This window comes from Pseudonaja textilis, chromosome Z (assembly GCF_049901715.1).
Source record: "Pseudonaja textilis isolate UNSWEBS1 chromosome Z, rPseTex1.2, whole genome shotgun sequence".
NCBI classification, from domain to species: Eukaryota; Metazoa; Chordata; class Lepidosauria; order Squamata; family Elapidae; genus Pseudonaja; species Pseudonaja textilis.
Window position 1 is genome coordinate 79478682 of NC_142008.1, and position 22065 is coordinate 79500746.

General features: G+C 41.6%; 1 protein-coding gene across 1 annotated transcript in view; it reads left to right on the plus strand.

The window, feature by feature from the left end:
- The first annotated feature begins 344 nt into the window (after positions 1-344).
- The window catches only part of LOC113437404 (uncharacterized), a 39598-nt gene continuing 17877 nt past the window's right edge, over positions 345-22065 (plus strand). The window contains exons 1-3 of the mRNA XM_087917179.1: positions 345-405; positions 4327-4470; positions 20258-20476. Coding sequence (XP_087773305.1) covers positions 345-405; positions 4327-4470; positions 20258-20476 — 424 coding nt within the window. The remainder of the gene's footprint in view (positions 406-4326; positions 4471-20257; positions 20477-22065) is intronic.

The window sequence follows — 22065 nt, forward strand, 5'->3', positions numbered from 1 at the left end:
ATTGATCGTTCATAATAGAAAGAAAAATTTTAAATTTTAAACCTCTAAATTCTAAACCTCAGTTCTATGCAACAAAAATATATTAAAAATTTTTCCACTAATTTATTTTAATGGAAAAAAACAAAACTTTAACTGAAGTAAGCTAATATGAAATAATTCACCAAACCTCTTCATTCTTTTTATTCATCTCACAGAAGTAAGTCTTTATCAGATATTATTTGCATTATTTTTGTTAAATTGTATATAATTTGTATCTCATGTTATTTTTTCCTACTTTAGTTCCAATATATGTTGTTATTGATTCAAAAAAAATAATTCTAAACTGTTTAACTGAAAAACTATTAATGCAAAGAATCATTGATCCAAAATATCAATGGACTGGTCCCAGAGGACAAATAACTGAAGGTAATTATTTATTTATATGTAAACAAAATTAGAAATGCTGTTCTTAATATAAGTTTTTGTATCAGGATGAGCAACCAGATCTTTTGGGCCAATTCCAATTTTGTATTTTTATTTTTCCGAACATCTTCATATTTGGATTACATTCCAGAGTTCTGAAGGATCTGGAAGATGTTAACTCAGAACCATTGTATCATGTCTTTAAAAAAATGTTGGAACACTGGGTAATTACCAGAGGATTAGAAAGGAGCTGATGTGGTCCTTCAAAAAAGGAAGAAGGAAAAAAAAAAGATCCAGGAAACCAGAGACTAATCAGCCTAACATCAATACCTGGAAAATACTGGAAAAAATTAATCAAAAAATAGATCTGTGAACATCTAGAAACAAATAAAGTTATAACTAGAATCCAGCACAGGTTTGGTAAAAACAGATCATACCAAATCAATCTTATTTCACTCTTTGATGAAGTGACTAAATTAGTAGACCAGCGAAATGCTGCAGACATAATATATTTAGACTTCAGCAAGGCATTTGACAAAGTGGACCACAACCTATTTCTTGGTAAAAAAAATGAAAAATGTGGGATAGACAGCATCACCACCAGATGGATTTCTAACTGGCTGACAAACCATACTAACAAGTAATCCTTAATGGTACTACAGTTATATGGAGGGAAATAAGCAATGTGGTCTATAAGGTTCCATCTTGGCTTGGTACTTTTCAATATCTTCACAAATGATTTAAATGAGGGAATATAAGGGGAACTCATCAAATTTGCAGATGACACTAAGCTGGCAGGAATAGCCAACATCCCAGAAGACAACTCAAGATCCCTAAAATTCTTGACAGGCTTGAACAATGGACTTTATGCAACAAAATGAAATTTAATGTGGAGAAAAACAAGGTTTTACAAGGAAAACCAAAGGTACAAATACAGATTAAGTGAAACCTGGCTCAAAAACTGTAATTGTGAGAGGGATCTTGGAGTCCTAGTGGACAGTCACTTAAACATGAGTCAGCAGCAGCAGCCAAAAAAGTTAATATCCTTAATTGTATAAACATGGGCATATAATTACAATCACACAAAGTATTAGCACCACTTTATAAAGCCTAAGCATAGCTACATCTGGAATACTGCATCCACTTTTGCTCACAACATTACAAAAAAGATGTTGAGAGTTTGGAAAAAAATTGCAAAGAAGAGCAACTCAGATAATTAAAGGCCTGGAGACAAAAACATATGAAGAATGGTTGCAGGATTTGGGTTTGGCTAGTCTAGAGAAAAGAAGGATTAGGAGTGTCAAATAGCAGTATTCCAGTATTTGAGAGGCTGCCACAAAGAGGAAAAGGTCGTTTTATCTTCCAAAGCACTAGAGGTCAGGACAAGAAACAATGGATAGAAACTAATGAGAGAATCATCCTGGAATTAAGGAAAAACTTCCTAACAGGAACGGCAATTAACCAGCTTGCCTTCAGAAGTTGGGGTCACTTGGGTTTTTAAGAAGAAATTGGGCAGTCACTTGTCTGAAATGGTATTGGAGCTCCTGTTTGAGCAGAGCGCTGGACTAGAAGACCTCCAAGGTCCCTTCTAACTCTATTCTGATTCTGAAATTCCTTCAGGGCTCCGTCCCCTTTGCAGAAGCTTTTGGTGAGGAGGAGGAAGGCTCAGCCTCACTGAGGTTGCCCGGAGCTCCAAAAGTGGATCAGGTGGCCTACGCAAGCAATCTTGGTGAATCAGCCAAGCTGAGCAGGGCACATATATCCTGCTCTGCTCTCACTGCTCCACTTTTGGAGTGCCATGATCAGCAAAGAACTGCACTTGCCATGCAAATTGTGAAGCAAAGAGGATGGTAGCAAAAAGGTGACAATTATCTCCTCTCAAACCTACAATAGACACATTCAGGTCATCTGCCAGTTGCAGATTCCTTTCATTAAGGGAAGGAGGTCTGCTGTGGACAATGATATCTTTGGACTTTTTCACACATATGCTGATTCATTTGCTAAGAACTGATTCCTCAGCTTTTCAGAGTACCTTCTCTTTCTGCACTGATCTTACTTGTTAATACATTCCTGACTTGATTGTACAACATTTTACCTTCTTTCCTGTAGGATTTCTTTTTTGGCACAATGTAGCTTCTTGAGCTTAGCTGTGAACCAAGGTTTATTGTTACTGTATACGCACAAGCTTTTGGTCATCCCACATAAGTCCTCACAAAAACTAATGTATGATGTCATGGTATCAATGAGTTCATCCAAGTCTGCTGAGGCAGCTTCAAAAACATTCCAGTCTGTGCGGTTGAGGCAAGCCTGTAGCTTTAATTTCGCCTGCTCAGTCCTATTTTAACCATAGGTTTTACAGTTTTAAGTCTCCATCTATAAACAGGTACAAGGTTAATTATATAATGAGTGGCCCATAGCCAGTCATAGTAGACAGCGATAAGCATCTTTTAATGTTGAGTAGCAGGGCCTAACAAGTTATTGCTTCTAGTGAGAGAACTGATATGCTGAGTGTATCTTGGCAGATCTTGGCTTAGATTAGCCAGGTTAAAATCTCTTAAAACAATGAGTAGGGAGTCTGAATATCACTGTTCAGTCCAGGACTTGGACACAAGATCCTCCAGAGAAAGCTGTTCATCATTTTCTTTAAAATCCCCCAAAGTTGAAAAACCTACACCTTGCTTAGATAGACAATTTCCACATACAGATTTTACTGCTAGGAAATTTAAGCAACATCTAGGTATTTGTACTTTACATCCAGGTGGAATCCTGTCAAAGTTTTGTGGAAAATTGAAACAAATTATATCTACAGCATTCCATTCAGATCAAATCTCATCAAAGGATGAGACAAGTTTTTCTCACATGACTTGTTTTTGACAGGAGTGGTATAACAGAACACATAAGCAATTGCAGCATTCTTTTCAATATTCTTAACAGCCTGTTTTATTAGCTACTCTAACTTTTTTTCAGGTATTAATATTAATTTCACTGATTAGTAATTAATAAAATCTTTTTTTTCTTCCTTAAGAGAAGGAGTACATTTGGTCTTGTCCAAAACCATTTTACTAGCTAAGAAAACACAGGATTGCAGTTATGATAAATACACATTGATTGCTAAGTCAGAAGACTGATAGAATTTAATCAATGACCACAAAAGCACCCATGAAATATATCCAGTGGAGCCTCAGGTCACAACCATAATCCGTTCCAGGACTACATTCGCAACCCAATTTGGTCGTGACTGGAAACACGACCAACAGTGCATGTGCGGACAAAAATTTGCATGGACTGGGTGGAAGGTGAAATTGGCGTGGAAAGGGAATCTGCCACAGCTGGGTTTGTTTGCTACCCGATTTTTGAATCGTGATCCGATTAATAAATTTAAAATTAAAAAATCGGGTGGGATTTTTTGGTCAGAACCTGATTTGGTCATGAACAGAAGCGTTAGTGACCCGAGGTTCAACTGTACTTTGTTTTGGAAAAGTCAAGACCACACTGAGTAGAAGCAAATGCCCGAAATCAAATTTTTCTAGGTTTCTCTAGGAAGAAGTTGTGATCATGTGTTTTTTTAAAATAATATCTCTATTTTACAGCATATATCGCAGTGGGTTTCTCAAATGGGATTATCTCTGTTTTAGGGTTTATACTGGGGTTCTTCCTGCCTCAAAATGGTAGAAATAGTACCAACAATTAGGGTCATAATTTCCTACCATTGTGTCCAGGGAATAAGTTGGAGATTGGATGAGGTGGGCCATGGTGATTTAGGACTACATATTACCCATACTTTTATCAAGGCCTGTATGAAAATACATAGTCAAGGTAATAAATCCTGTCCTATTGCTAAATAACAGACTTCAGGAATTTAAGATTATTGTCTGTGATAATTTAATGACACATGTTTATATTTTGAATTATTTTTATTTATAGAATCTCAAAGATTTGTTTTAAATAGTGATGGTAGCTTGGAGATTTATAAAATTAAAGGCAGTGATGCTGGGAGTTATACTTGCAAAGCAAATTATTTGTACAAAAATAAACAACTGACTACAAAAATCCATTTTATGCTCTATGGTAAGTAAGGATTTAGCATTTTTTTTTCTAACAGTGATATTAACTTATCAACTACAGAGATATTCAAATGCAAATAAAACAATGTAAAGTAATAAATTATGTTTTATAATGTTACAGGCTAGGCAGGGCTGGGATGCTACCGGTTCTGCCCGGCTCTGTAGAACTGGTAACTCTGAAGAGCAGCAAACACTGAACTGGTTCTGTGTTTGCTGTTGTTTGGTGATGAGGGAATAGAAGGGGAACTCATCAAATTTGCAGATGACACTAAGCTAACAGGAATAGCCAACACCCCAGAAGATCCAAATGGATATTAACAGACTTGAACACTGGGCCCTATTCAACAAAATGAAATTAAATGGTGAGAAAGGTAAGGGTCTACATTTAGGTAAGAAATACCAAATGTACAGGTATACAAGTGAGACCTGGCTCATTAGTAATAACTGTGAGAGGGATCTTACAGTCCTAGTGGACAACCATTTGAATATGTGTGTGCTGCAGCTGCCAAAAAAGCCTGTCCTGTCCTAAGTTGCAGAATAAATTCAAGATTATATGAATTGTGAGTACTGCTTTATAATGCTTTGGTTAGATCACACCTGGAATATTGCATCCAGATATGATGGATGCTATGATATAAAAAAAGATGTTGAGACACTAGCATGAATGCACAGAAGAACAACAAAGGTGATTCGGGGACTGGAGGCTAAAATATATGAAGAAAAGTTGCAGGAATTGGCATATCTAGTCTAATTTAAAAAAGGATTGGGGTGACATGATAGCAGTCTTCCATTATCTAAAGGGTTGCCGAAAGAAGAGGGAATCACCTATTCCCTGAAGCACCTGAAGGCAGAAGCAATTAATATAAACTGATCAAGGAGAAAACCAACCTAGAAATAAGGAGAAATTTCCTAATGGAGCAGTCAGACAGTGGAATGCCTTGCCTTCAGCAGCTATGAGTGCTCCATCACTGGAAGTTTTTAAGTAGAGGTTGGACAGCCATTTATCTTAAATGGTATAGGGTCTCCTGCTTAAGGAGGAGATTGGAGTAGGAGACCCTCCAATGTCCGTTCCAATTCTGTTATTCTTCTATTAATTTAACAAAACAATAAATTCATATTTATTGAACAAATCACAATTTTTTTGAAGGGCTGATTTTATGTTAACACTGTAAAATAGATGAGGTATATATGTTATGGAGTTTTGCTAGAACTGCCCTTTCTATCTCTGATAACCTTAGGTTGTTAATAGGATTTGTTTATTTGCTGGATTTAGAAGACCGTCCAATTTCACAAGAGAACAGGCAGCCTACAATATTTTTAAAAAAACAGCAAAAAAGAAAAGAACCACGCCATCTCCAGAAAATTTGAAACTTTGGGATTGTTTAGGATTACATTTAATCCACGGGGTTTTGGTTAATTGAGCCTGTTTGGGTGTTCCTAAACATGTTAATTTCATCAGTAATCTACTTAAGTGTACTATGGAAGCAGAACCAGCCTGTTAGTTTTTAGGCTAATTTAGCAGGCCTATTCTTATATGTTGTTATATTTTTGAATATAACATTTTGAAGCCAGCAGCAACAGTTTGCTCCCTCTCTCTTTAAGCCCTTCATCATTTATTGAGCAAGTAGCATTAAAAGAGAGAGTAAAACTTACATTCTCTAAAAAGTAGGTTCCTTACACTCTCTAGAATATCAACAGCTTCTAATAGTCCATCCTATGAGACCAAAAAAAGTGAACCAGGAATAGCCCCTACTCTCCATAATGTTTGAAGACCCCCAAAAGCTTAAAATAGACAAGCTGCTCTTGGCATAGGAACAATGAGTAATCCAAAAAAAATAAGTGTCTCAAATTCTTGGAAGTTCGATAAGAGTTTTTCAACAATGATCTGTCTCCCACCCAAACTACACGATGATCTGTAGCCTCTTCTCCACCCCACCACCAAGAATATTTTTGAGATGATGACTCATTGTTCAGTGACATGCCCCCTCTAGATTCTGTATTCTTGGAAAATCACAGATTTATGTGAAATATTCCAAAAGAGACAAAATGACTCATTATATAAGAATTCTGTGAAAGATAATCTTGCTAAACAATGCCTTTGACTAATGGAATTGTAATAGCAATATTTGAACAGATGGCAATAATCAGCAAGAAAGTGGTTGAGCTGAAATATAATATTTAACAGCTTGAAAGTCCTATACTGAAAATTGGAACCCTCCCCCAAAAGATAAAAATCCAAAAACTATTTTAAAAATCCTCAAGCCTTAAATACCATAATTAGAAATTAACTTATTCTGAAGAAAACCAGAAGAATTTTTGTATCTAATAACACCTGATGTGTTGTTCTTAAGGCAATTCCTGATTGAAGAAGGAAAGTGGCTTCCTACCTGGGAGAGCAAGGATCCTGTTAATACTTAAAATACAATTCCATTCATGTTGCAGAAAATGAGGCAACTGTTGATATTTGCCACACATGTATATTTAAATAAGAAAATATGCCAAGTCCAAGTATCAACTTTGAATACTAGCCATAATCACTCACTCAGTTTGGAATAATAGATATTGAAAGCCCAGTTTAGCGAAGGGGAAAAAAGTCCCAATACATCATACTGCCATGACTACATGAGTTTGACACTCCTGATCTATGGCCTTGTTGGACCAATGACCTTTCTAGCAGCTGAAGAGAGTCTTGCTTGGGTATATTTGAATATATAGCACAACAATTGGAGCACAACGATTGGAGGATCCATAGCTGGGTTGACACATGCCATTCTGCCAGGAGACTGAATCCATAATTTTATCCACACCTCTTGTCAACTGTCACTTTCCCAGTTCACGACTCAGTCTTGCCTGAGGAGGTTGTGGCTTGATTGGCTCCTCAATCTCCAGACAGAAGTGTGGATTCTTCAATTGTTTGTTCTGTGCTGTCAGGTTAGCTTTTGCAGCGCTTTAAAACGCTGTTGAGGCTTTTTTTCCTTTCCTTTTTGTTGTTCCTTAGAGTCCCTGTAGCTTTCCGCCCTTGCAGCTGCTTTCTGTCAGGGAGGGGTTTTTCCCCATGTGCGGGAAGCCCTTTGCTCACCTGAGGCTTTGCTTGCCTAGGCGCCGCTTTGTTAACATGCCACTAATGAGCTGTTTTCCACCTTTTAAAAGTTTTTTTTCTTTTTTTGGTTCAGTGGATGTAGCGGCTTTAGTGATCTTTGCAGTTTGGCTTTTTAGCACCACTTGTGTTAAGGACAGGGGTGGGTTTCTACCAGTTCTGTCCACCTCTGTAGAACCAGTAGCTCTGAAGAGCAGCAGACATAGAACCAGTTCTATGTCTGCTGATGTTTTTGCCCACCCACCTACCTGGGCTCTTACCTGATCTTTATTTCCTGATTTTTCAACTTCAGCTGCTGAACGAGGCACAGCTACAGTTAGAAAAGCAAGAAAAGAGGGCTGTTTCAAAGGTTGCTTCTCTGCAGGCAGCTGATGATGAAGATTTACAGGCATGTGGCTCGCAGCCTGCAGGGAAGCTCGTAAATTCCTGAACTGGTAGTTAACCCTGTCGTATCCCACCCCATCCTCTGGCCATCCTCTGCTGTCAGTTTTGCTTTTTCCTGACAGCTTCAGACTTAGAACTACAGGGACAGTGTGCTGGCTTGCCGCCACAGCCCAGCCTTCTTTAGCCCCATTCAGCAGCAGTCAACGAAGGGGCTAAAGTGCTGTCAAGAGTCACAGTTTCTGACTGATGGCAGGGCAGGAAGCCTCTTCTTCACCTCCTAGCAAAAGAGCCAGCTCCAGAAGAGGCAAATCAGCCAGCCAGGAAGCTGCTGGAAAACTCAAGGCGAAAGCCCTTCACTCCAGAAAACCTTCCAGAACTGAAGAAAAAGATGCGGACAGGAGAATGAGAGCTCTGGAAAAGCAAATTTCCAGAGCACAGCAGGAAAGTATGCCAGCTGTTGCCTTGTCTGAAGCAGCTCCCCTCCCCCCACAGCCAGCTTTGCAGACTACTGTTGCAGTTCCTATGAGCTGGTCACCAGAGGGCGATAGGGAACATTTTTCTATATTTTCAACAGAAGGTTTGTTTCTAACTGAGCAGTTTCCCTTTGACTGTAGGGAAACTGTAGGCCCTGATCCCCAGTTTAGGCAGAGATCTTTAGCCCCTGAAGCTAACTTTACTCCAACTTCGGCAGGTCTTCCCCCAGCTGAGAGGCATCAGCCTGGACCATCTGAGGAACTTAAGGTCCTCATTTCACATGCTATCTCCCAGGGTATGGCTAATACCCTGCATCTGGAGAGCAGGGCTGCTTCTGTGTCTTCTGAGACACATTCCCAGCAACCTCACCATTATTTGTATGCTAGAGAGACTGAGCAATCACATAGGTCTGCATCCCCAGCCACTCGTTCAGGGATAGAGCCTCTGTATTAGAGGAAGTGGAGTTGGGTCAAGGTTTCTCTGATGATGAGCTTGAGATGGTTCCTGATGCCCCTCCTTTTACTGGACTCTTCTGTCCAGCAGTGTTCAGGTCTCTCCTTCATAAAGCCAAGGCCACTGCCCAAATTGGGAACCCTTCATCCACACCTTTGGAACCTTCAGGTCCTTAGGTGTTAGACAAGGCTGAGTTCTCTGAACCAGTCATTACACAGGAGAACATCCCCTGTCCCAGGTTTTTTCTTGAGGTTGTTCAAAGGCAGTGGAGCCAGCCTGGGACTTTTTCCAAACTAGGCAGTAATGATAGGAGGCACTTCAATATGGCTCCTTCCTTGTCAGATACCTTGGAGTTATCCTCAGTGGATGATCCTCTGGCCTTTCTTGTTTCCCCCTCAGCGGTTTCTGGGGACATTGCTGAGGCCTTAAAGGCCAAGGATAGAAAGGTGGAATTGAATTTCCACTGTACACACTTGGCCAATGCCTGGGCACTTAAGGCAGCCACAGCCACCTTGTTTTCTAACGACCTCCTTACTCTGGCTTAAGGAGTTACAGGCGAGAGTTCCCCCAAAGGAGACATGCATTCACCAGGACATTAACAAACTGGTGGCAGCAGCCGAGTTTTCAGCTGATTCCTTGTTGCATGCTGCCCATTTCTCCTCTAGGGCTCTCACCTCTAACAACACCTCCCGTAGGCTCTTGTGACTTTGCCAATGGCAGGCAGATGCAAAGACCAAAGGGAGGTTGGCTTCTGCTCCTATACAGGTTCAACTCTCTTCGGAGAGGGCTTGAACCCATTTCTAACAGAGAACAAGGATAAGCGTAAAGTCTTGTCCTCCATTACTAGGAGACCTGATAGGCGGGCTTCACCTTATGGGCGTCGGCCTTCCTTTCACCAATCGGACAATGTTGCTGATTCCTCCTCCTTTCAGGGTTCCTTTCCCCCAGGTCTGACCAACAGGACAGACCTCCCTTCTGGGATAGGTTTAGACAGCAACAGCATCCTCAGGCCAAGTGGCCTTTTCGTGGGGGAGGGGGGACATCCTTTTCACTGCTTCAAGTGACTGCCAGAGCTCTCCACCCATTTGCTAGATCCATTTGACTAGCCAATGGGAAAGGATGATTTCAGACTTGTGGCTTTTGAACACTCTAAGATTTGGCCTAACTCTGGAATTTTTCTCCACCAAGAGATCCAACACCTCTTTGGAGATCCAAGCTATCGAGCCAGTCCCAGAAGATCAATGGGGGCACAGATTCTACTCGATTGTCTTCCTCATTCTGAAGGCTTCAGGGGGATGGAGACCAATTCTGGACCTCAAAAGGTTAAACGTCCACTTGACGTACAAGAGGTTCAAAATGCACTCTCTGCAGTCAATCTTGGATGGCATCAGAGAGGGCGACCTCCTGTCATTGATCATTTGACGGAGGCTTATCTCCACATCCCCATCCATCCCTGGCACCAATGGTACCTCAGGTTCTGTTACTTGGATCTTCACTTCCAGTACAGAACACTACTGTTCAGTTTAGCCTCAGCTCCCAGGTCATTCATGAAGATCCTGGGGGCACTGGTAGCGCACCTCAGGTCCATCCCAGTGTGTCTCCAATGCTACCTGGATGATATTCTCATCCAATTGTCCTGGTCCCAGCTTGCCCAGCAGGATCTAGAGACTACAATCTATGTTCTTCAGAAACACGGATTCTCCATAAACTTTCAGAAAAGTCACCTGGTTCCAACCACTTGACAGCTCCATTTAGGAGCAGTGATAGACACCAGGCTATGCAAGATCTATTTTTCCCAGGAGTGACAGGACAGTATCAAGTCCTTGGTCACTCAAATCAGGACGGAATGCTTGGTTCCATTGTTAGTTCTCTCTCAACTCCTGGGAAAGATGGTCTCTTGCATAGCCATTGTTCCAGGAGCCAGATTGCACTTAAGGACTCTGCAGTGGTCACTCCTACAATTCCTAAGGAAAGGGAGCAGTAATTCCAGAGCCAAGGTCAGGGTCCCATTAGAGACTCTCAGGTCCCTCAGGTAGTGGTTGTCCCCAGCAATAGCCAGGGGAACACTATTCAAGGAGCCCAGCTGACAGACCTTGACCACAGATGCCAGCCTTTTCGGATGGGGGGGCATCTCCAACAGCATTTGGCTCAAGGACAATGGTCTCAGGCAGACCTGAAGAATGACATCAATTGGCTGGAGCTCCAAGCCATCCACCTTGCCCTTCGTCACTTCGAAGTCACGGTAGAGGGACAACACCTATTGATTTTGACAGACAATGTGGCCACAAAGCGCATATCAATGCCAGGGGAGCACCCATTCGAGGTCTCTCATGCACGAGGCAGACCAATTATTTCTCTGGGCAGAGACTCACCTGAGTTCCATCAAGGCAGAACACATCTCGGGGTTGGCAAATGTGCAGGCTGACTTTCTTAGCCGGAGCACGGTGGACCATTCAGAGTGGCAACTGCACCTGGACATCTTCCGGAAACTCTGTCAGGGGTTTGGCCATCCAGTCTTGGACTTATTCGCCACCCCGATGAACTCACAACTCCCCAGATACTTCACCAGGTTTCCAACCCCAGGTGCAGAGGGGGTCAACGCCCTCCACTCTCCTTGGCCCAGGGAACTGTTGTATGCCTTCCCTTACCATCATACAGGTAGTAATCCAGAAACTTCTCATGGAGCAGGTGGAACTCTTGCTGATCATGCCCCATTGGTCCAGGCGGCCATGGTTTGCAGACCTTATCAGTTTCTTGGTGTCCCAGACTTGGAGAATCCCTCAAGATAGAATCTCTTTCAACCAGGGAGTCTTGGTCCATTCAGAGCCTCAGTGGCTCCAACTGGCTGCCTGGCACTTGAGAAGCGGCTCTTGATGAGGGACAACTTCTCAAGAAGTGTGATTCAGATGATACAGGCTTCCAGGAGGCCTTCCACCAACAAAATTTACAATTCTACTTAGAAGGCACTCTGTAGTTGGTGTGCTAAGTCAGGTCTGGATCCCACAGCAGTCTCCATCCCTCAGATTCTGGACTTCTTGCAAGAGGGTCTGGATAAAGGGTTAGCCCCTAATATTATCCAAAGACAAGTAGCGGCCTTGTCTTCAATATTGACTTATGGGGATTTAGACTCCATAGCACATCATCCTGTTGTGCACTCCTTTTTTAGGGGGCAGATAATTTAAAGCCACCTGTTGTTCACAGGTATCCAACCTGGGACTTAGCTAAGGTTTTACATACCCTTACCTTACCACCCTTCGAACCTCTCAAGTCTATGAGCCTGAGGTTTTTGTCATTTAAAATCACCTTTTTAGTCACCATCACATTAGCCAGGTGAATTTCAGAACTAGCTGCTCTCTCTATAAGAGAGGGACTCTGCACCTTCCACACAAACAGGGTGGTTTTACGTCTGGACCCCTCCTTCATCCCCAAGATCAACTCCTGGTTCCACTGGGCCCAGGAGATAGTGTTGCCCAATTTCTGTCCAACTCCTTCCCATCTGCTGGAATGGAGGTGGCACACTCTGGACGTAAGGAGGGCCTTATGCAGGTACATAAGATGGACTTTGCCTCACCGAAAATCCAAATCTCTGTTTGTCTCATTTCAACCTTCCTCTCTGTATTCAAAGGTCACTCCATCAACCATAGGCCATTGATTAAAGGCGTGTATTGCAAAGGCCTATGAGACACAGTCGATTCCATCCCCCAAATGATTGACTGCTCACTCGACTCAAAGCACTGCCACCACAGACACATGGGCGACGCAGGCTTCAATCGAGGAAATCTGTAGGGTGTCGACATGGTCCTCACCTTCTCCCTTTGTACACCACTATAAGTTGGGCACCTTTGCCTCTACTGAGGCTGCCTTTGGGAGGAGGGTACTTCAGTGAGTGGATGTAGCTAGCAGGACTCAGGACCACAATCCCCGCCCATGGAGACACCAGGCTTTGGTATGTCCCAGCTATGGATTCTCCAATCATCCTGCTGGAGAAAGAGCATTGTCTTACCTGAACACTTCTTCTCATCACGACGATGGAGAAATCCATTCCCTCTCTAGGAAGCAGTTAGGTCCTTCATCCAGCACAGTAACACCAGAGGAGCCAGAGCCACTAATGAGTCCTTCAGTTGCCGCGCCTTTTTCGTGAACTGGGAAAGTGACAGTTGACAAGGGGTGTGGCTAAAATTATGGACTCAGTCTCTAGGCAGAATGGCATGTGTCAACCCAGCTATGGATTCTCCATCGTCATGATAAAAAGAAGCTTCAGGTAAGACAATGCTCTATCTGTTTAATTATTTTGGTAGGATGCCATAGGAAAAACAAATAAATATTGTAGCAAAAATTGAAAAGTTCAGACAAGTTATCTACTTAATTCAAAAGATTGCTGAACCTTTGTATAATTGCTTGTCATGGAAATAATTAACTCATAAGCTACTACCAATTAATTAGAACATAATACACTTAGAGCCTTCCAATAAAAGCAAGGACAAAAGCAAGACAGCATGGAAGAAAGACATAATCACCAAGTAAAAATATCAAAAAGAGATCCTGATGGGTCCCAAAGGCAGTAAGGAAAGGAAAATTCTAAAGCATTTGGAAGAAAGAGATATGGAAGAAGTTACAGTGAGGTTCCCACTAATTGTATTACAGGCACCTATCTGAGAAAACATACTTTAATCCCTTTGGTGATCACATTTATGCTACACATAACTCAGGAACCTCAGGAAGATTAATACAACCTCAAAAAATGTAATTAACATACTTCAGAACAAGTAAACACACTTCTCCTCTCCAAGCTCTTCTGAAGGATAATTGCCTTAGGCCCAGGGGATTGTGATGGACCATTACCAGATTTGGAAGAACTACACAAGATGTGTTTTCCAAGAAATTCTTTACTAATGCCTACTAATTGATAACTGAGGTGTGCTGTCCAGGCAGTGTATGGGAATTGGATAGTTAGTTAGCAATTGTGAGCTGTTCCCTTAAGGGAACAGGGTAAATGTAGTTAAGGGATCCTGGGAAATGTAGTTCATGTCACGTGACCACATTTGTAATCCTGATTGGTCACTAAATTGACCCTCGATGGGTTGGGGGAGGTTTCTTCACTCTCGCCTGAACTCACGGACTCGTGGTAACTACCGTTATGAGATGGGAGGAAAGGGATAAGGAGATAACCATCTTTTTACCTACAAGACAGATAGGCAAAGGATTGGACATTAAGAACTTCATCACAAATGTGAGTTATGAGGATACCTGGTGAACCAATAATAAAGACTTTGTATGAATGTTTTGTTGAGTTTATCTATCTGCATCTGTACAGAAGACAAAATCTACCACTGTACAGAATACAGAATATGGCATTCATTGAAGATGAATATCCTCTCATGAAATATTGTCAGCTGGCATTCTAAAGTGTAAATATAACTAATTTTGGGATTATATTTGTAAGTATAACATCATCCTATTACGGGAGACATAGTCTACAGAAGATATTGAACTTGGGAATTTTGTAGTACATTCTATCAAGGTCACTAGATTAAGAAAAGAGGAAGGCTAAGTGGTAGTCTATATGTCTATGTTTCAAATAAAATTCAACCAATGGCAACCAATTTGAAACACTATAGTCAATTTCAATGATTGTAGGTTTTTGGATCATTGACCACCTCTATTGTATTGTCATCAATACCTATCTCCTCCCACAATTATTACAAAAACAGGTGAAAGAAAACTGGCTTATGCTGAAACTATATCATATAACACATTCTACAGCCTTTAATGCTAACTAGAGCCTTTAATGCCAGGATTAGCAAAAATGATTATATACTTTATGAATAATGTTGCACCCTCCCTGATTTGGTCCAAGAGCAAATTACCTCCTTAATGTACAATGTTAGACAGAGAGGAGTAAATTACACAGGATGGTGTGTTACCCAGATGGTTAATAATTTAAATCTGTTAATCTTTAATAATAGCTGGGGGATTTCAGCTATTGGATATTTCATTTGAGGCATACACACGACATATTTCACTATGAAACACTTAGTGAAACATCCCCAAAAAGGATCTATAATTTGTACCATAGACTAATCATTATATTTATTCAAAGATGTATTACCAGTAAAGTTAAATGGGAAATAAGTAAAATAAGATAAATGGTGCATTAAAAATTCCTTCCGAATGGAACATCTCCAATATTGTTCCTGTGTTTAAAAAGGAAGACAGATCTGATTCATCCAATTATTGTCCGATCTATATTAAACATTGGTATTGAAAATTAATGGAGTGCTGAAAGAGGAAGGTCATTGTAAAATAATAAGCTGGGTTCAGGATAGGATAAATGAATCATGAACTCAATCATCAAGTGTTTGGTCCTACAATTATTAGGCGCAAAACACCAGATTCTCACACAAAGATTCAATTAAACTGATTTATTGCTAAAGTGGCAAGAGTCCCAAAATTAAATAGCAATTTAATTTAATACAAATCTGGCTGCACTTTTCTATTTGCAGATGATGCAGCCATCATCTTCATTTCAACAACCCTCTCCTTCACAGATAACAATTTAATGATTACTTATAAAGAAACTTAAAAAAAATCTTTGCAAAGAAATCTTTTAGATATAAATATGGGCCTAAATAAGTAGGAATGATATTAAACAAGTTCAGGCTTTCAAATACTTCAGAAGTAATGTCCTCTCCTCTGCCCTTTTCTATAATGATCTATAATAATCCCCAAAAGCTGCAAATCCTGTCCTTGTGATGAGGGAGAAAGTGAAATTGAAATATTGCTAGGCTGCTTTTTTTATAAATCCTACAAGATATGTATGATATACAGTGTATAATATAATATCCTTTCCTTTATCTTGCACAGAGGTGGATTTGTAGCTGTGCAGATGCAGATAGATAAAATTCCACAAAACATCCATAACAAAGTACATTTATTGGTACATCAAGTATCTTCATAACTCACATTTGTGACCACGTTCTTCTGTAATGATCAATCCTTTGTATATCAACCTTGCAGAAAAGATGGTTATCTCCTAACCCATCTCGTAGCGATAGAAAGAAGGTGCTATGAGTAAGAGAATTCAGACAAAGAATGAGGGAAACCTCCCCCAACCCACCAAGGGTCAATCCAATGACCAATTAGGATTACAGATGTGGTCACGTGACATGGACTACATTTCCCAGGATACCTTTAACTACATTTACCATGATGCATTCCCTTAAGGGGACAGCTTATAATTCCTAAGTAACTATCCAATTCCCATAGATTGGCTGGGACAGCACATATCCGGTAGGCCAGAGGCTGATTACCTTTGGCTCTTTTAATTGATCAGGAGGCAGGGATTTCAAACAATGTAGTCAAGTGCCATGTCAGAGCTGTATTTTACATGTAAGTATAAAACATGTCTCACCATTGAATTTTATTTTGTGAGGTATGTCCAGAGTTCAAGTCTATCAGGATGCCTCTGAATCTTGAGCCTATCTTCTGGGGTGTTGGCTTAGTGTCACCTGCAAATTTGATTAGTTCACCTTTCATTTCCTAATCAATTTCTTATGAAGATATTGAAGAGTACCAGGCCTAAGACAGAACCTTGGGTACTCCACTATTTACTTCCATCCATATAGATGTAGTTCCATTAACTCTTTGAGTTTCAGCCAGTTGCAAATCTATGCTGTCTATGTCACATTTTTCTAGTTTATATCAAGAAATAAATTGTAGTCTATTTTGTCAAATGCTTTACTGAAATCCAAGTATACTATGTCAGCGGTCGCCAACCCGTGGGCCGTGAGAAAATTTTGGTGGGCCACAGAGAAATCTCACCCCCAGAGCATCCCCCCAAAGCAGTTAATTCAGGCTGCGCAGAAACACAGGGCTGCTCAGCCCACATGGCCCACAGGAACCCTCCCCATCCACTCCTTACCCAGTAAACTTGTCTGCTAAGTTGCTATTTTTCCTTTTTCCAACCATCATCTGTTCTGCTGTGCTGGAAGATTTAGATTAGCTAGGAAGCAGGAAATAGTTGGATTTCTTGCTTTCTAGCTAGTCTATAGATCTTTGGCTCTGCTTTTAAGTACAGCCGAACCTCCCTTAGGACTGAAGGTTTGCTTGCAAACAAATTCAGTGCAGACTCACGGCAAGCAAATTTGAGAGACTGAGCTAGCCGATGCAGATATATAGATCACTGAATGATTCTGTGAGTAACTTAATCTGCCTGCTTTGCCTGATTTTGGATAAAAGTTGCTTTTTTATATAAAAAAATTCAATATTTACATAAATGGTGTGTTGTAAGTTAATTTTGTGAGTTTGCTTGCAAGGAAATTTTATGTGACAAACTGAGCTAGCTAATGGCAGATAGATAGATTTCTGAATGAATCTGTGATTCTGTGAGCAGCTCAATCTGCCTGCCTGCTTTGCCTGATTTTGGGTAAAAGTTGCTCTTTTTTATAAAAAAATCAATATTTATATAAATATTTATAATAGTTACATACAAGCCATGCCCAGCTAGTCACATGACCACCAAGCCACACCCACAAATTAGGCCATGCCCACAGAACTAGTTAGGGGTCCCTGGGATCTAAAATTATGAGTTTGGTGGTCCCTGAGATCCAAAAGGGTGGCGACCCCTGTACTATGTCCACAACATTTCACTGGTTCACTAATTTAGTCACTTTGTCAAAGAATGAGATAAGTTTTCTTTGGCGTGATCCGTTTTTGACAGATCCATGTTGGCTTCTCATTATTGTTTGTTTCAAGGTGTTCACAGATCTGTTTCTTGGTTTTCTAGGATCTGCCCAGGTATTGATATTAGGCTGATTGGTTTGTATTTTCCTGGATTCCTGTTCCAAGGCTCGATTTACCCCCACACCCTCTGTCAGCCCGCACTCCTTGCTCCAGGCACTTTAATTCACACGGGGAAAACGATACTTGCAGCATCCATGCCTTTCTTCCTTTCACCCCGGGGAGAAAGAGGACATGGGGAACAGAAAGCTAGGAGAACGATCAGGGCAAATGAGCTACCGGGTGACCGGGTCAGGGGCGTGGCCAGCCAGGGGTTGCCACCAGTTCGGTGACCCATGCCAAATAATTGCTGCTGGTTTGCCCGAATAGGTGCGAACCAGTTGAATACCACCTCTGGTACTGTGCCACATGAGCAATTGAACATATTGAGCTGTGCCACATGAACATACCAAGGCATGACCATTACAGCCCATATTGCTGATTTCTGGTCCAACTATATTTTTGAAATCATCTTCAAAGGCAGCCCTATATAGAGACCATTGTAATAATCTATACAAGAGGTGATTTCTGCATGAATAATCATTTGCTAGGTCTCCTGATCCCCTTATTCCAGAGATATAATTCAGCTGGTTCATACTGGTTTGCGGGAACTGGTTGTTAACTTTTTGTATAGTTTGGAGAACTGGCTAATCCTACCACTGGCTGGCCCCACCCACCCCTCCCCCTCCCAGAAGTCCCAGCTACCCCTTATTTCACCTCACCTCCAGCATAGCTGCTGCTGCTGTCTGTCTCCCTCACTCACTTGCCTCTACCACATGGCTCCCATGGCTCAGCCCACTTGCCTACCTTTGCCGTGACTTCACATGCAGCCAGCTCCCTCCCGGGTGAGACTTCCTTCGTTGATCTCTGTTCCTCGCCCAGTTGCCTCCCACATGGCCCAGCTCCCTACCTGCCTGGTGAGCCTCCCTTTGCTAATCTTCACTGCCTCCCATGCATCCCAGTTCCCTGCTGCCTTGTGCAGCGACAGCATTCCATGTAATCATGGTACATTTGAGCTCAAGGCAACCCTCGCCTCCCACCACTTCGGGCTTGGTGCTGTAAGCCAAGAAGCACTGCAGCAGAGACCAAAAAAAAAGCCCACCTAAAAATTGTGACTGCCTGCTGAGCCTGCCTGGCACATACTGGCAAAAGGAGGCTAGGGGGAAAAAGAGAGAAGGGCCAATTGAACCCCCCTGTTTTCTGCCTCCATTGGGCTGTCTGCACCATGCTGGATTGGGATGGGGTGGGTGGGTGGGGCACAAAAAGCCCACTTGGTCCGTACTCACCAGCACGACAGCAAATCTTTCTTCCAGCTTGCCCAGTTTGGGTATTGAGAGGGGTAGATTATGCACCCCTTATGAAGTCCATCTACTAAGAGTCCATTACTCCCACATTGCCCCTTTCTCGAGGAAGGGAGCGGGAGAGATCAGTCTACTCTCTGCCCAGGTTTCTCCTGCTGGATTTCAAGCTCCAAACCATTGCCACTCCTCCAAGCCCTGCACTGGTGGTAGCCAACCATCCAGATCCCAGAGGCCACCATCGGGCTTCTTAAGGTATGCAACATGCTGCTGCTAGGCTCCCGGGTTCTCCACAGAAACTCTGGAAGTCAATTCCCTGGCTGCTCCAATACTCGTTCCCTGCCCAGTCAGTTCTGTTGGTGGCCTCTAGGGTATGGGCCATCGGCTGCAGCCAAAGCCAGGCTTTGTGGAGGAGCAGCAATGGTTTAGAGCTTATTAAGGAGGATCACTCCGCTCCAGTCATGCATTTTCCAGCCCAGGCTGCTTGGAGTGAAAGGCATGCAACATGCTGCCATTAAGCTCCCAGGATCCCTGCACGAGCACTGGAAAAAAGGGAGTTTGATTGTGGTTGAAAGGAGTAGGAGTGTGGGCTTTTCCAAGGCTGGACCTAGAGGGAGACAGAGATCAGTGCACCGTGTCTCCCCGAGGTTCTAATTCTTAAAAAATTTGGGAGGTTGCACACATAGGGTGCTGGGGCACTCAGTGCCTGAAGTGAGAGGAGAATGCAGGCTGACTGGACAGGGAAGGAGTACTGGACTTCCAGAGCTCACGCAGGGAACTCAGGAGCTTAGCAGCAGCATGTTGGAAATCGTCCTGTCTGTTGGTTTAGAGCTTATTTAGAGCTTATTAAGCATCAGCTTGCCTGTGCCACCCCACCTTGCCATGAGTGATGTTGAGTTGGCCACACCCACTCAGTCACATGATTGCCCCCAGCCATGCCCACGCAACCAGTCACTAGGAAGAACCAGTTGTTAAATTACTTGAATACCACCACTGCCTTATTTCCCTTTTCCAAAATAGTAGTCCACTTTACCACTCTCTGGAAATTTAGGAGCAGTCACGTGAAGATGATTTTTCAGATTTAAGCATATTTTATTAAGTTCTACTAGGGAACTTGGGAATTCAAAACAACAGTCACTTGAACAAAATTTTAAAAAAGGAGAGACTGCCTGGATCCTGTTGCTTCATGTTACAGTCAAAAGAAGAAAACAAATTCTTTAGCAGAAGCAATAATGCATTCGTGTTAGCTGTTGGTAACTTGCATATTGTGAACTGTTAGAGAAATAATTTGTTTTAATTTTTAACAGTATATCATGTGCCAGAAAGGAGTATATACATGACATCAGAATTCACAAGTGGAACCTGTGAAACTAGCACAGTGGCTTCATTTATAAAATATCTCTTAGAGAAATTAGAGAGCCTAATTTACAAGCTTAATTGTGAAATCAAGCAATGGAACACCCAGTGTCATACTGCTACAGATACACTGAAAAAAATAACATATAAATTTACCTTTCAGTTCATAGGTAAGGTGAAACTTTTGCTTGCTACTTCTATGTTTGTGTTTGTGTGTTATATAATATTCTATAATACCACAAATATGAAAATATTGCAGATATTATTTCTGTTGTACAAATGATAATAATATCACATGTATTACAAATATAATAATGAGCCTATTTCAGTATATATGACCATTAAAAAGGTGTCAAAAATACATGAGCAACTATTCTCCAAATCATCCCAGGCAGATCCAATATTGGCAGGGGTCCAACCATCTGCACAAATGCTGCTGTATTTCCCCCCAAAAGTGATACCTATTTATCTACTTGCATATAGCATGCTTTCAAACTGAAAGCCAAGGCAAATTATGGAAATTCACTCTGTCACAGGATGCTAAGACTCAAACTGCTGAAGCAAAGACCATCTCCAATGTCTTTAAGCCATTAGCAACCACACCTCTCAATACAACTATGAAATCCCCATATAGGTAGTCCTTGATCTAGCACCATTCCATTCAGTGACTGCTAGATGTTATAATGATAATGAGCAAATGGTGATTATGATTACTCCACAAAATTCTGGCTGTTCACCACAGTCATGTGATTGCAATCTTGACAACTACTTCACACAGGTTGCATGCGCTGAAATCACATGATAGCCATTTGCAATCTTCTCTGCTGTTTTTGCCAGGAAGTCAATAGGGAAGCTGACAGGGAAGATCACAAGTCATTGGATTAAATACCCCCCCAAATCGCACCAATCACTGTTATCCTTGCACACCTCCCCCAACCCTAGCTGTGCCTCATTCACATCCTTGCACAACGTCCCCAACTTAAACCATTCCCTTGCACATCTTTTCTTATCCGTGCCATACTTCTCACACATCCCTTTGCACTCATTTGCACCTTCTTCAACCCATGCTGTATCTTTCATGCCCCATTGCATCCTTGGGCACCTTCCCTGATCTGTTCACAACTCTTGTATCCTGATGCAGCCTTGTACACCTGACCTGTGTCATACCTCTTGTGCAGTCACACACATCAACCTGCACCATGCTTCTCACACACAACTTTGTGTATCCTCCTTGCCCCCGCTTGCACCATCATACAACCTTTTGTGGTAAACTGGCACCTGTGAGATTTGATTAACAACAGCAACCGGGACTTTAGGGATTGCCATCCCTAAGTGATGCTATCATGCCTTACAACCACATTACTTAGTGAAGGCAATTACCATCATAAATCAAGGAATAATTTTATCTAAAAATACTGTTTTTTCAGTTGACATATCATCTTTGCTTAGTGTTCAGAGAACATACTGTATACTGAGACTGCAAAACCATGAGCTTTTGCCACTACCAAAATTCTTTTCTCCTTGGTAACTCCCCATTTCTCTATAGCTGTCCCCAAAAACTGCTATTGCATTGGGTTCCCTAACTGCACAGCTGTGTTGGCTAGAAGGAAAACATTGATTGAATCCTGTTATTTTTATATTCAAGGAAGAAGTGTTTTTTTAAAAAGGTCTTCTCTCCCAATAGATACAGAACTAATCCTTAATAGATTCAAATCATGTGCTGGTTTTTGTGGTTAATCAATAATTTTAAAAAAACAAT